At 48.3% G+C, this 15,145-nt stretch overlaps 1 protein-coding gene across 4 annotated transcripts in view; it reads left to right on the top strand.

The window, feature by feature from the left end:
- FAM126B (family with sequence similarity 126 member B) overlaps nt 1-14,914 on the top strand; it is a 112,337-nt gene extending 97,423 nt beyond the window's left edge. For 3 of the 4 annotated variants that reach the window (XM_038748837.1, XM_038748835.1, XM_038748836.1), the window contains 3 exons: nt 7,299-7,458; nt 8,916-9,077; nt 14,299-14,914. In XM_038748837.1, coding sequence (XP_038604765.1) covers nt 7,299-7,458; nt 8,916-9,077; nt 14,299-14,906 — 930 coding nt within the window. In that variant the 3' untranslated portion in view covers nt 14,907-14,914. The remainder of the gene's footprint in view (nt 1-7,298; nt 7,459-8,915; nt 9,078-14,298) is intronic. The other variant, XM_038748838.1, reaches the window with a different exon arrangement.
- The last annotated feature ends 231 nt before the right edge of the window (nt 14,915-15,145 follow it).

The following is a 15,145-nucleotide window of genomic DNA, read 5'->3' as shown; positions in this document are numbered from 1 at the left end:
CTCAGTTCCCTCATCTGTAAAATGGGGATTAAGACTGTGAGCCCCACGTGGGACAACCTGATCACCTTGTATCCCCTCCAGCGCTTAGAACAGTGCTTTGCACAGAGTAAGCGCTTAACAAGTACCATCATTATTATTCCCCTTCCTTCCTCTCCCCCTTGTCCCCCTCTCTGTCCCCCTCATTTTACCTCCTTCCCTTCCCCACAGCACCTGTATATATGTATATATGTTTGTACATATTTTTTACTCTATATATTTATTTATTTTACTTGTACCCATCTATTCTATTTATTTTATTTTGTTAGTACGTTTGGTTTTGTTCTCTGTCTCCCCCTTCTAGACTGTGAGCCCACTGTTGGGTAGGGACTGTCTCTATATGTTACCAGCTTGTACTTCCCAAGCGCTTAGTACAGTGCTGTGCACACAGTAAGTGCTCAATAAATACAATTGATTGATTGATTGATTATATGATTCCAACCTGGCAATACATTCTCCTTAAAAAAAAAAAAATGGTCCAGTGGGGTTAGAGAATAGAGAGTGGGGTTAGTGATATTTGAGGATATCCAAGAAAAGCAATTTAGGGAAGGAGTTCTGGAGAGCTGTGTTGCTGTTAACTTTGATCTGACAAAAATTTTTGATATCAGTTACATCGTAGGAATTGGGACCCTAAAAATCCAACGTGGCGTGCAAACCTTATTGTTCTTGTTTTTTGACTAGCCTCACGGTTTGCTACAGATTCCTTTCCTGCCTTGGATTTAATTGATCTTTTGCAATTTAGTGTGGAAGTTTAACAGTTATGGACATTTTTTCTTGACAATAATGGGGGAGAAAAAAATCACCCTCTGAACTCAATTCGAGTAGTTTTGGAAATTGCCTGTTTTCACTTTAATACCAGCCAAAACCTCTCATTGAATGCTCAAAGTGAATCCTCTTGAGCACACTTTTTGTTCCATATACTCTTGAAAATGTGATTTCCTTAACAAGGGGATTCATTGCACTGTTATACTAGAAACTTAAATATTGAACTTGAAAAATGGGCCAGTTCACTAGAGCCTTCAATACTAAATGGAATGGATCGTGACAGCTTCGAAGTTGAAATCCATGGTATAATGACTTTCTGTCCTGATTTAAACTGAATGTTAACACAAAAGAAAGTTGATGTCCGTTTCAACCACGAAAATCTCTTCAATTTTTTTCTCTTCATTCCAAGAGATTTTGTGAATTTATGTTTGTAAAATTCCTCTCGTCCCTTTTTGCTACCAGCTCCCCCAAACTTTCACTTCAGACTTTTTTTTTCTGAACAGGCCTTTCTCCGGTCTCTCGATTCCCAGTCCTTTGCAACTTTCCCATCATTTTTCTTTTAGCCACAAGGATACTTTAGGAAAAATGAAGGCTTGATTTTTTTTTTCCAGTTATTGCTTTAGAATTAGGATGGGGGGGCGGGGGGGTGTTTCTGCGTCACTCATACTAACTTTATAACAATTGTGATATTTGTTAAGGTCTTACTGTGTCCCGAGTACTGTATTAAGCAGTGGGGTAGATGCAAGATCATCAGGGCTCACATTCTAAGTAGGAGGGAGAACAGGTATTGAATCCCCATTTTGCAGATGAGGAGATTGAGCCCAGAGAAGTGAAGGTCACGCAGCAGACGAGTGGCAAAGCGAGACGGGAGCTGAGGTCTTCCGACTCCCGGTCCTGTGCTCTTTCCAGTAGGCCTCACTCCTGCCTCTCACTTTTAGCCCGTCTCACGCTACCCATTCGGCCAGTTGAATTCTCCACACTTAGTTCCTTGGGTAGAAATCTGCTCCCCAAAATATCATTGGAAACCAGGGCAGTCTGAGGAAGCGGCTTCTCCTGTGAAGTTCGGCTGATTTCATTAAGCAATTCAAGTGATTGCTCTGCAGCCCTGTCAGCTGGCTCATAATACCTTCATAAATGCCATCTTCTACGAGGAAGAATCCATATATTGGATTTTGTTTTCCTGAGAACGTAGATAACGTGGTGAAGCAGCGTGGCTCAATGGAAAGAGCCATTCTCGTTCTCGCCTGTCCCGCCATCGACCCCCGGCCCACGTCATCCCCCGGGCCTGGAATGCCCCCAATCCCTCTGCCCCTCCGCCAAGCTAGCTCTCTTCCTCCCTTCAAGGCCCTACTGAGAGCTCACCTCCTCCAGGAGGCCTTCCCAGACTGAGCCCCTTCCTTCCTCTCCCCCTCGTCTCCCTCATCTTACCTCCTTCCCTTCCCCACAGCACCTGTATATATGTATATATGTTTGTACAGATTTATTACTCTATTTATTTTACTTATACATATCTATCCTATTTATTTTATTTTGTTAATATGTTTGGTTTTGTTCTCTGTCTCCCCCTTTTAGACTGTGAGCCCACTGTTGGGTAGGGACTGTCTCTATATGTTGCCAATTTGTACTTCCCAAGCGCTTAGTACAGTGCTCTGCACACAGTAAGCACTCAATAAATAAAATTGATGATGATGATGATGAAGGAGCCCGGGCTTTGGAGTCAGAGGTCATGGGTTCAAATCCCAGCTCGGCCAATTGTCAGCTGGGAGACTTTGGGCAAGTCACTTCACTGCTCTGTGCTTCAGTTCCCTCATCTGTAAAATGGGGATGAAGACTGTGAGCCCCCCGAGGGACAACCTGATCACCTTATAACCTCCCCAGCGCTTAGAACAGTGCTTTGCACATAGTAAGTGCTTACTAAATGCCATTATTATTATAAGCATTTGTGTCCTGGGTATTTCGAAATACATACTGTGTGCTCTGCACACAGTAAGCGCTCAATAAATATGATTGAATGAATGACTGAACATACATACTTGCATGCATGCATACATACATACATAAAAATATATACATAATGGTATTTGTTGAGCGCTTACTCTGTGCCTATCACTGTTCTGAGCAATGGGGTAGAGACAAGGTAATCAGGTTGTCCCAGGTGGGGCTCATAGTCTTCATCCCCATTTGACAGATGAGGTAACTGAGGCCCAGAGAAGTGAAGTGGCTTGCCCAGGGTCACCCAGCAGTCAAGCGGAGGAGCTGGGATTAGAACCCACATCCTCTGACTCCGAATCAATCAATCAATCAATCGTATTTATTGAGCGCTTACTGTGTGCAGAGCACTGTACTAAGCGCTTGGGAAGTCCAAGTTGGCAACATATAGAGACGGTCCCTACCCAACAGTGGGCTCACAGTCTAGAAGGGGGAGACAGAGAACAAAACCAAACATACAACAAAATAAAATAGACTAGATATGTACAAGTAAAATAAATAAATAAAGTAATAAATATGTACAAATGTATATACATATATGCAGGTGCTGTGACAGTAAGCACTCAATCCAGCGCTTAGAGCAGTGCTTGACACATAGCGCTTAAATACCATCATTAATTAATTAATGTGATTGAATGAATGAATAAATGAAAAGTCTTTGCAACAGGTGTGAAGCCCAGGCTCTTTCAACTACCACTTCCCAGTGAAGCGCTCAGATTGACTAAACTCTTTTCTGGCCACTCAGATGGGGGAAGTGGGGAAAGCAAGTATACTAGGAAATCACGAACAGATTATTACTATTATTATTGTTACTTAGAGGAGCAGCGTGGCTCAGTGCAGAAGAGCCCGGGCTTTGGAGTCAGAGGTCATGCGTTCGAATCCTGGCTCTACCACATGTCTGCTGTGTGACCTTGGGCAAGCCGCTTAACTTCTCTGAGCCTCAGTTACCTCATCTGTAAAATGGGGATTAAGACTGTGAGCCCCATGTGGGACAACTTGATCACCTTGTATCCCCCCCAGCGCTTAGAACAGTGCTCTGCACATAGTAAGTGCTTAACAAATGCCATCATTATTATTATTATTATTACTTTATCTAAGTGTTTTTATTACATGCCACTATTCTAAGCACTGGAGGAGATGAAGCCAGTAAGATTGGACACAGTCCCTGTCCCGCGTGAGGCTCCATTGCATTTTAGAGAAGCAGCGTGGCTCAATGGAAAGAGCCCGGGCTTGGGAGTCAGAGGTCATGGGTTCAAATCCAGGCTCCGCCAATTGTCAGCTGTGTGACCTTGGGCAAGTCGCTTAACTTCTCTGGGCCTCAGTTACCTCATCTGTAAAATGGGGATGAAGGCCGTGAGCCCCCCGTGGGACAACCTGATCACCTTGTATCCTCCCCAGCGCTTAGAACAGCGCTTTGCACATAGTAAGCGCTTAACAAATGCCATCATTATTATTATTATCTGTCATCATCCTGCTCAGTCAATCAATCCATGGGATTTATTGAGCACTTACAATGTGCTGAGCACTGTACTAAACGTTTGGGAGAGTACAGTACAATCAATCAATCGTATTTATTGAGCGCTGACTGTGTGCAGAGCACTGTACTGAGCTCTTGGGAAGTCCAAGTTGGCAACATCTAGAGACAGTCCCTACCCAACAGTGGGCTCACAGTCTAAAAGGGGGAGACAGAGAACAAAACCAAACATACTAACAAAATAAAATAAATAAAATAGATATGTACAGGTAAAATAAATAAATAAATAGAGTAATAAATACGTACAAACATGCATACATACATACAGGTGCTGTGGGGAAGGAAGGAGGGAAGGAGGTAAGATTAAGTACAATAGTGGGTAGACACATTCCATGCCCTTATCGAGCTCAAAGAGAGGCCTTGTCTTTACGGGTCTCAAATTCTGACTCCAAAATAAAGATCAGAAGGATATTATTGGTCAAAATATCCACCGCGGTGTGTTCCTTAAATGGTTTTGGAACAAAATAAAGAAAGCTTGACCATTCCTGGAGTGACCTAGCCTTTTACTTTTTATAGCCACATCTTCCCACATGGAAGTGGAAATTGGCAGTGAAATTGGGGTGCTGATGCATGGACATTGCTGTTGAAAACACTATATCTCAGCCTGGGCCGCCTTTTAGGGACTTCAAATTAGGTGAAGTAAATAGCTTCGTTTTCATTTTTTCAATGACTAGTGAACTGCCTGGCTTTGCTCTAGATTAGTGAGGCAGGGGCACAATTCCAGGCATAAAAGATTGAGCTGGGCAAAAAGGTCAGTGATTTGAACCAAGTTCGTGGCTCTAAGGGAGGAAGGGAAGGGGTGGAGCTGGGAAGTATCGGAGCAGAAAGCCAGCAAGATTTGGAGACAGACCGAACGTGGGAGCAAAAATACAGCAAGGAATCTGAGGCGACATCAAGGTTCTGAGCATCAGGGATAGGCACGGTCATATGGATGGCCACGGTGGAGGAGGAGGAGGAGAAAATAGGAGGAATTCCATTTTTGGCCTATGATTCAGGTGTCAGGAGCAGGGATGTAGGCATTGTTGGTCTCCTAGGAAAATTTGAACCAGGAACTTTGCTTAAAAGAGAGCAGTTTTGACCATCGTAAATGCAGCCAAGACATTCATTCAATCACTGTCTTATTTATTGAGCACTTACTCTATGCAGAGCACTGTACTAAACACTTGGGAAAGTACAATACAGCAATAGGGACAATCCCTGCCCACAACAAACTCCCGGTCTAGTGTTTTTCAAGTAAGATGTATTAGTCGTAATTTCCGTGCATCTGCTGAATGCCTTTTAAAGCTCTGTAGGAGGTTTTTGGCGGGGTGTGGGGGACAGTGGGGTTAGCTGTGTAAACTGAGTCATCCTGGGAACTTTCTGATCGGCTTGGGAGATTGCTGGTCAGCTGTTGTCTTGGGGTATCCGCCCGCCCCCTACTCGGCCAGCAGCCTGGATCTGGGGACTTTGCTAAAGACCCCCAGAGAATTCTCACCATCCGTCGGTCAGTCAGGTAGACGTGCTGAACTCTGGATCCCGGGGACTTACTCCGAGGCCCCGAATAAGAAATGGGAGCAGGCGAGGTGGGAAGCCCCCGCCACGATCCATCTCTTTTATGCGAATTTCCGGGACGGATTTCAGAGCGGGTTGTTTTTTGAGGCTTCAAAGAGAAGGACCGATGAACGGATTGCCCATTTGGAAAGGGAAATCCGCCACGTTCAACACGACTGCTCTGTTCAGTTCTGTCACTTTACTATTGCGTGATCTGTTTTTTACTAATGTTAGTCCTGTGATGTGCTTCTGGCCATTCCCAAGCGGAATTATTGGGCAAACTCAAAACCCGGCAGGAAAATTTTAGTTGCAGTCTTTATTGATGAAAATAGTTTTAGGGCCACCGTGGTTTGATCTTTTTTTCCCAAATCCTCCTTCTGAGGTAATCCGCCGCTTTATTTAGGACATTTGGCAAGCGTATTACCCTCATCGATGGGGGAGGCTGAAGGCAGCGAGGCCTAGCGGGAAGGCCGTCGGCTCGGCCGTCGGGAGACCTGAGGTCGAGGTCACCGACCGGCTGTGTGACCTTGGGCAAGTCACTTGAACCTCTGCGCTTCAGTTCCCTCATCTGTAAATTGGGGGTGAATTGCTTGCTCTCTCCCCATCTTAAACTGTGAGCCTCGTGTGGGACGGAGCCCATGTGTGATCTGATTATTCATTCATTCAGTCGTATTTATTGAGCGCTTACTGTTTGCAGAGCACTGTACTAAGCGATTATCTGAAATCTACCGCAGCACTTAGTACCTAACTGTTAAATAAGCTGCATTATCGTTGTTTAAATACCGGCAGAATGACTTCTGTTTTATCGTCGGAAAGCGGATCCACACGCCAACAAGTGACTTGCTCTGACCGTCATGTGAATGAAGGGGCAGGGTTAATGGCCGTACTTTTATAGTCCTGATACAAGGCTTAACTTATCCTCACCCCACTTGCAACTTCTCTCTATAGAAGGTCTGTTGAAGAAGCCATTCAGAAGAAGTAAATATGAACACCTTCAATGGAGAAAGTCAGATCTCCGCACCTATTTAATCTGCCATTTTGAGGTAATCCAGGGTAGTTAAGGATGGCATTTAGTGATCAGGGTCCCCCGAAATGACTTTGGGCCAGACAGTTTGCCCACACCTATTGGTTGCCCTCTACCATTTATTCCCTCTGAGTTTTTATTACCAGGTTAGTTTCCAGGGACTGCCAGTTTATGCTTTTGTGCCGTGAACTTGGAGCAAAACAAATTGAAGAGTAAATGAATTTCGGGCACGAGAAGCTGCTTTCTCTCATCAGCTCCCTTGAATGTAGTCAGGAAACCCGGATCCTGGGCTTTATTTCCGTCGGTCTTTTTTTTTTTTTTTTTCCTCTTTCCCCTCCTCGACTCGTCACTCTTTGCAGCTGGGAAGTCTGGCCTATTCGAGCTGATGAATATGCCTAGAATTTTACCCGTCTTCCGTAGGTCGCGAACGCCATGAAGAATTCCTTGCCGTTCGACGCTCCCGATTCGTCCCAAGAGGGCCAGAAAGTGCTTAAAGTCGAGGTGACTCCCACGGTGCCGCGGATCTCTCGGACGGCGATTACCACAGCTTCGATCCGCCGTCACCGCTGGAGGAGGGAAGGTGAGCGGGGTTCCCGAACGCGGGAAGCGGCCCTCTCCATTTCACCAGCTCCACGAGCTTACCGTCTCTGTGTCCTCTTATCTTCACCCGTGACTGTGTACTCGACGACTGCTCTAAAAATGGGCCGGGCCGTTTCCAGCTGCTCCGCTGTTAGGGATAGATAAAAACGGAAAAAAAAAATTGCACCAAGTTCCTTTTAGCGGAGCTTTTCCTTGTGGATCAAAATTTCTTTCATCAAGGATTCCAGAGGGATAGATGCTGCTATTAAGTGAGCATAAAAATATTGTTTTCTCTCATAACTGACTTGAACTTTCAAGCCACAAAGGATGGAGGCGGGGAGGCCACATCTTGGTCACAGAGGAGCGTTTTCTGTTTGCACATCTGTCAGCAGTGTCATTGTAAGGCTAAATCCCTGGCTGAGCAAACAGTGTCAATCATTGGTAGTTATTGAGCGCTCTCCGTGTGCAGAGCACTGTGTTAAACACTTGGGAGAGGACAATTTAGTAGAGTCGACAGACAGGGTCCCTGTCCGCAAGGAACTTCATTCTAGACAGAGAGGCAGACGTGACAATAAATTACAGATAGGGGAAATGGCGAATATGAGGAAATGGGCTGCCGGGGAGGTTACAAGATGATCGGGTTGTCCCACGGGGGGCTCACAGTCTTAATCCCCATTTTCCAGGTGAGGGAACTGAGGCCCAAAGAAGTGAAGTGACTTGCCCAGAGTCACACAGCTGACAAGTGGCGGAGTCGGGATTTGAACCCCTGACCTCTGACTCCAAAACCCGGGCTCTTTCCACTGAGCCCCGCTGCTTAGCGATTGAGGGCTTCACAGCCCGGGGGAGGGCGGGAAAATGAGGGTTTAGGGAAGGCCTCTTGGAAGAGGTGTTATTTGGATGAGGCTTTGAAGGTGGGGCGAGCGATGGTAAAGACGGAGGGAGGATGGAGGCAGGGAAGTGGGGGTGATGTCGGCGAGCTGGACATACAGGGAGGAAGGTGGTGTTACACAAGTGAGATGGACGGGCTGGGTCGCAGAAGGAAACCCGGCGAGGTAAGGTAGGGAGGGGGGCGAGCCGACCAAGTGATAAGAAAAGCCTCCCCCCAAAGAAGACTCGGACCTCCCCTTGTCCTTCAAACATTGTTATCTCCTGCTTTTACTGTTTCTCTCTGTTGCGTCAGGTGCGTGTGCATCCCACGGACATCCGGCGCTTGGGAGAGCCGAGCCGCCTCGAGCTTATCGTTGTCATTTTTAAGCGTCCACGGTCTCGTTTTGCCCCGTTCATTCTGCCGACTCGGCCGCTAGTTCATCGGCTCTCGCGCGCGCGCGTGTCTGCTCAGAGGGCTTCCGTCCATACGCCGTCTCTCTCCGAACCTTCTCTCTCCTCCGCCGGGCTGGAGCCGCTCAGGAAGAAGTAGAACAGCTCCAGAGCACTAAAATGTTCTATGTTGAATCCCAGATGGCTTCGACTTCTCAAACGAGGCCGACGGGAGCGCCCCCGGCTCCCCGCTCCAGCGGCGCTCCACAGACGTGGGGACCAAACGTGCGCGAGAGGGGGAGGCGCGCAGGACCCCCGAGCCCGGCTCGCCGGAGCCCACCTCGGCAGCGGCCGACGCAGAGGGTAGGACAGAGATGAGGAGGCAGAAGGCAGTGAGGCAGTGGCCGGAGAAGGAGCCCGCCCAGCTTTCCATTCTAGCGGGGGTTGCCCCTCTCCCGGGGCGTACTAGCCGTCCTCGCACGCTCCGGCCCGGAGCCCGCATCCCCGTGCGGCCGGAGACCAGCTTCGCATGGCCGGTGACCGGACCGGAGCCCGGATTTCTCCCCCCAACTCGAGTCGCGTGGGCGCTTGCAACCTTCTTTCCCGCTGGGCATGCGCGACGGGAGGAGGCCGAAATGCGCCCAAAAAACAGGAGACCTCGTCACCATTACCGGCCGTTCCGGGGGGCCCCCGAGTTTCCCCGGCATTCCTACTCGCTGAACAATAATAATCGTTATGGTCCTTGGGCGTTCAGTCAGTCATTTGATCGTATTTATTGAGCGCTTACTGTGTGGAAAGCACTGTACTGAGCGCTTGGGAGAGGACGATAGAACAGGCGCATTCCCTGCCACCAGGAGCTCACGGTTTGTGCCGTGCTTTCTATAATAATAATAATGGCATTTGTTAAGCGCTTACTATGTGCAAAGCACTGTTCTATGTGCCAAGCGCTGGGGGGGATACAAGGTGACCAGGTTGTCCCACGTGGGGCTCCCAGTCTTAATCATTACATGTTATTTATATTAATGTCTGTCTCCCCCTCTAGATTGTAAGCTCACTCGAGGCAGGGAATGTCACCGTTTATTGTTGCCTTGTCCTCTCCCAAACGTTTAGTACAGTGCACACAGTAAGCACTCAGTAAATACGATTGATTGATTAATCCCCATTTTACAGATGAGGGAACGGAGGCCCAGAGAAGTTAAAAGTGACTTGCCCAAGGTCACACAGCAGGGGATGGAAATTGGAGGTGCCTTAGTGGCCCCTGAGTTTGACCCCGAGCCCGGCGCTGCCGGTCTCTCCGGATTTTCTGGGCTTGGTAGTCTGCCCCCGTCTTGAGCGGATCAGCGGATTGAGTTTCTTCACGCCCACCACATCCCAACAGACGCCCCCCATCCTGTCAGGAAAACGCATTCCCCTCGGGATCCCGTGAATTGGATTCAAGGCCCCTCTTATCAGAATCAATCAGTGGCGTTTATTGAGCGCCTACTGGGTGCCGAGCACCGTACTAAAAGCTCTTGGGGCACTGTACTGCTGTTACAAATGGCAGTGCCCTTCTCTGAGACGTATTTTCTGTTTGAAAATATGCTCTTAGAGAGGACTAGAGAATCCCGAGAGCCTGTTCTGGAATGTAGGTGTTTGTTCCCCTTAAGAAGACTATAACTACTCTTGAGAGGGAAAGTGTTTCCTGGGTGTTTCAAATACCCTTTATTGCAGCCTCTTCGGTTTTCCATTTCCTTTCTTCCAGCGGTTAAGTGTTCCGCAAGTTAATGTCACTCCAGAAACAGAACAGAGTTAAAAAAAAAAAAAGCATAAAGGACGGATTTTCGAGAGTCTCGTCCATAGCGAAAGTTGGTCTGGGCCAAATCTGAATGAAGCCTCGAGGTACATTTCCGAGAGGAGTCCTGTTCCTTGGGGCACCCGAAATCTGAGCATGATCAGGAAGAGTCTGAGCTCAACTTCTAACCCTCCGTCCGGGCCTCACTTCATTTAACACCACGTTGCATGCGCATGTTCCCGAAGGTTGTGTAGAAATCAGTGCCGCTTTGTAGAGGTTCTTCATAGATGTTTGTGAAATGTGCAGCGTTGCCCGTCCGCTGTCTCTGCGTCTTTTGATGCGATCCTCCTTAAGGCCTCCCTTTACCCTGCCTAAACAAGTGAAGATAAGAAAAATGACAGAGGTCGGACGCGACCTCCGTCCGATCGATACCGCCTCTTAACCCGGGTTCAGAGGAGGGTGGGAGCGACCAATTTGAGTTTCCCGTCAGCACCAGACTTGCCGATTTTATCGTATCTGGTATGTGTTTGTGTAAAGCTGAGAACCGTCCAACGTGTCTGGGTATATTAACGGAGGCTTTGCTTTCTGGTCCTCGTAAGTGGGGAAAAAGAAAAACACCCAGAAAAAGAAACTAAGGTACAGTCTGACGTTTGACGGAATAAGTTGGAGGACTGTGGAAAGTCAGAGTCCCTTGTACGTGGAGAAACAAAAATCCTCCTTTATGTTACACTGTCCTGAAATGAGATGACCCCCGGCTAGGGGGGTTTTGGAAGAAAATAATATAAAGAATGCATGATTGAGAAAAGGCAGTTCCAGGATGATTTCAAAATCTAGTTGTGGGCGCTGTTCCTTAGAGCGCGTCTTCCAGTTTCGTAAGCCGTTTAAGGCATACGTTTATTGCCAGGAAAAGCAAAGGAGAAAGGAGCCAAAAATACAGTTGTCTGAGCGTAATTTAGTTGGCACTCGCGGCCAACGGGAAACGATGAGACAGTCCCACTACCTAGAGAAATCCTTGATGATTCTAAGAGATAATATCACCAAACCCCTTCCGTGCAAGGGAAGCAGCGTAGCCTAATGGAAGGACCACGGGCCTGGGGGTCCGTCGATGTGGGTTCTTATCCCGGCTCTGCCGTGTTTCCGCTGCGTGACCTTGAGCAAGTCACGTCCCTTCTCCGGTCCTCATCTCTAAAATGGGGTTAAGGCTGTGAGCTCCACGTGGGACAACCACCTTGTGTCTACGCCAGCACTTTGAACAGTGCTTGGCACTTAGTAAGCACTTAACAAATACCACAGTCATTACCTTATTACAATCGCCAATCAGTCTTTAGGTACTGAGCTTTGATAACCTTAACCGTGTGTCACTGAATTGTTCTAAATCCTCCTTTGAATTGCGTTCATTGGGTAAGGAGGAAATCCTCTCCCCATCCCGCCACCCCCATCCTTTTTGGGGATCCAAGCCAAGTTCTCCAAGGGCAGAGTTTTGAAACAGAATTAAATCGATCAAGAGGTTTGGGCTCGAATAGAATCACAGTGGGTTTTTTTTATCATTAATAACCGAGGGTGGTGAGACTCTATAAAAGATCTTTCCTGCATGGTGTCTCTTTCCTTTTTCTCTAACTCTTTAGCCCTCGTGCTGCTGAGCTGCTTCAGCATCTGCATGTAGCAGGATCCAAAAGCTAGCACTGAGCCTCTCAGTCTCTTCTCCTAATTGAATAGATCCATCCAGTGACGCCTTCTGCTCCCCTCGTGTTTTGATATTAGCCCGTTAAGGAGTTTTACCTATTTAGCTCCCATCGCCGTTTTTCCCGAGTGCGCTTTGGCTGGCGAGTGTCCGGTGGCTGTACAGACAAATCATCATCGTCATCGTCATAAATGGCATTTACCGAGCGCCGCCTGGGTGCAGAGCACTGTACTAAGCGCTTGGTACAGAGCTGGGGGACACGTTCCCTGCCCAAAACGAGCCTAGAAATCAGAAGAGGAACAGTACGCCTACGAATCTTTTTAAGTTCTCATTTCCACGCCCATCGCCTTCTCTCCGTTTGAAGGAGGGGTTGAGAGAGGAGGTGTCAGCTGCTGCTTTCTAATTCAAATGCTTTTCCATCCTGCTTTGCATGATAACGTTAGAGGAGTTGTAATGTTGCCAAATTCGATGACATGGATGTTTATGTTCCAACGGTAGCCGAGTTATCGTTTTTCCCCTTCACCCCCTCCTCCCCACATGTGAAAAGCAAACATTTCAGGGGGGAGAAGTTATGTTTTACGTATGTGGGAATACGTTTGCTGAACTCGGAGCAAAGCAGAATGCTTTTATTTTTCCCAAGATTGGAGTCAGTAGAGTCACTATTTATATTCGGATGCTTTTGACCATTCAAGTAAAATGTATGATTCCCATAGCAGTGTTAATTTAGAAAGCGAATTTCAAATGGCTTAACTTGGCTCTTTAAGTACCAACTCAGGTTAAAATGTTTTGCCCTTTGTGGAAGTCGATTTAAAATGGTGAATGGCCCCCTAATAAAGAACTGGTTTAGGGGTACGAGCCCTCTGGGTATTCCCTAGGTGAATTAGAGTCCGCTTTAAGGGAGAACGATGAACTTCCCTCTTCAAAATTTGAACTTTGAAAGTTCTGAGGGTGCAGGTGTAGGATAGTCCATTCCTTCAGTTCTTCAGGGTTGAGACGTGAGGGAGTAAATATAATTTTTGACAGTGGAACCCCTTTAGAGATAATCATCTGCTCCTTAGAGAGAACCTGGGAATTGGGTTTCCCTCTAGGACGAAAAACCTGTGTAGCTAACTCTGTTTAAAAGGTTCCATCTCCAAATGAGCTCTGTCTAAAAGTTCGTTTCAGATCTCCCAGTGGTACAAAAAAATTGGAGTTTCTTCCATTTGTATCCATCTGATTGCTCTGCACATAGTAAGCGCTCAATAAATACGATTGATGATGATCTGATTGAGAGACCAGAGAAAGGATAATTGCAATTCCGTGCTCCCTAACGTCACTCGGTCGTATTTATTGAGCTCTTACCGTGTACAACGCACTTGAACTGAAAGCTTAGGACGGATTATTCATTCATTCATTGTCGTATTGAGCGCTTACTGAGTGCAGAGCACTGTACTAAGCGCTTGGGAAGTACAAGTCGGCAACATATAGAGATGGTCCCTACCCAACGACGGGCTCACAGTGTAGAAGGGGGAGACAGACAACAAAACAAAACGTCTAAACAGGATTATGTGACCCTGTGTTATTTTGAGTGCTCTGCCTTGGAGTGTTTTGCATCAAGGGCAGAGTAATGAAGGAGCGCCAGTATTTTCTACTTCAGTTGGTGACTCTTGTAGTCCAAAACCCAATGCCAAAAAAAATTTTTTAAAGTCCGTAAGACGGGATGTAAGTCCAAATGACCATCTCCTTAGTACTGTAAATACAGCCGTCTTAAATTGAAGATGTATATGTAAATGTGGGTAAAAAGCTTTACTAGAAGGAACGGCCACAGGTTGCTTCATTTCCTCCAGAGCGTTTAAATTATCGTGGTCTTTACGGAGGACGCCACATACGGTGGAGATGAAAGCTCAACGGGCCCCCGGCCCGATATTTCTGCAGACATCAGATAAGGAGAGAGCCAGAAACCGCAGCATGATAGCATGTTGGAATTGTCTCGGTGGACTAAAGCGATGCCAGTGTAGCAGGAGACTTGAAAGCTGAAAGGAATGGCACGGGGCCCGTCCCAACGGTCGAAGCCCGCGTCGCGACGCCCGGTCACGGCCGTCGCTTCCGTGAACCGGGCCGGGGTGGCTGACCGTGTCCGATTGGTCTTTTAGGGGCCGAGGGGGCGAACGGCGGAGAGGACCCGGCGAACCCGATGGACGCAGACGAAGGGTTCTCGTCGGGGGCGTCCCTCAGCGGCCAGCCCGTCGGGACCAAACCGTCGTCGTCGTCGTCGTCGTCCTCCCAGAGGAGCAGCTTACGGAGAGCGGCGGGCGGGCGGCCCGCCAAGGAGAAGGAGACGGCCGCTGCCGCCAAACCCAGCGAGAGCCCCCGGGAGGCCGGTGGCCGGAAGCAGCCCGTCCATCCGCCCGCCGACCCGAGCGGCGATCCCACGGAGCTGACGCCGGCCAAGAAGCACCTGAGCCTCCCGGCCGGCCAGGCGGTGCCAAAAGCCAGCAGCTTGACTCTGATCCGGACCGCCAGCGCTTCCTCCGGTCAGTCTTTCGACTACGTGAACGGCGGCCGAGCGGGCCCCGGCGGGGCCGCCGAGGGGGGAGCCAGTCTGGCCGCCAGCCACGCCAATCGGTTTTCCACCATCAGCCTGCAAGAAGACCGGCTCGGTCAGCCCGGGGAGGGGAAAGAGCTGCTCGGTCCCGGAGCCCCTTTGACCAAGCAGTCGCGATCCCCAAGTTTCAATATGCAGCTGATCTCGCAGGTGTAGCGCTTGCCCTCCCCCGCCCCCCCCACCCACCCCCGCCGCTTCCATTTTTAAGCACACATTTCATTTTGTGCGAGAAGAAACTCGATCCCGCCGTGTGAAAAACCCGGCCCGTGGCGATGGGGTCGGTACTTTGTACGGAAACAGCAATAAGACTTGGTTTTCCCTCCTCCCCGCCCCCCGACCCACCCCCCACCCCCCATCGTCATGGTCGTGAAGCAGTATCAGATGTATGCCTTTCC

The sequence above is a fragment of the Tachyglossus aculeatus genome, chromosome 7 (genome assembly GCF_015852505.1).
Source record: "Tachyglossus aculeatus isolate mTacAcu1 chromosome 7, mTacAcu1.pri, whole genome shotgun sequence".
In the NCBI taxonomy this organism is placed as follows: Eukaryota; Metazoa; Chordata; class Mammalia; order Monotremata; family Tachyglossidae; genus Tachyglossus; species Tachyglossus aculeatus.
Note: the sequence above shows the minus strand (reverse complement) of the source record. Positions and strands in the feature narration are given on the sequence as shown.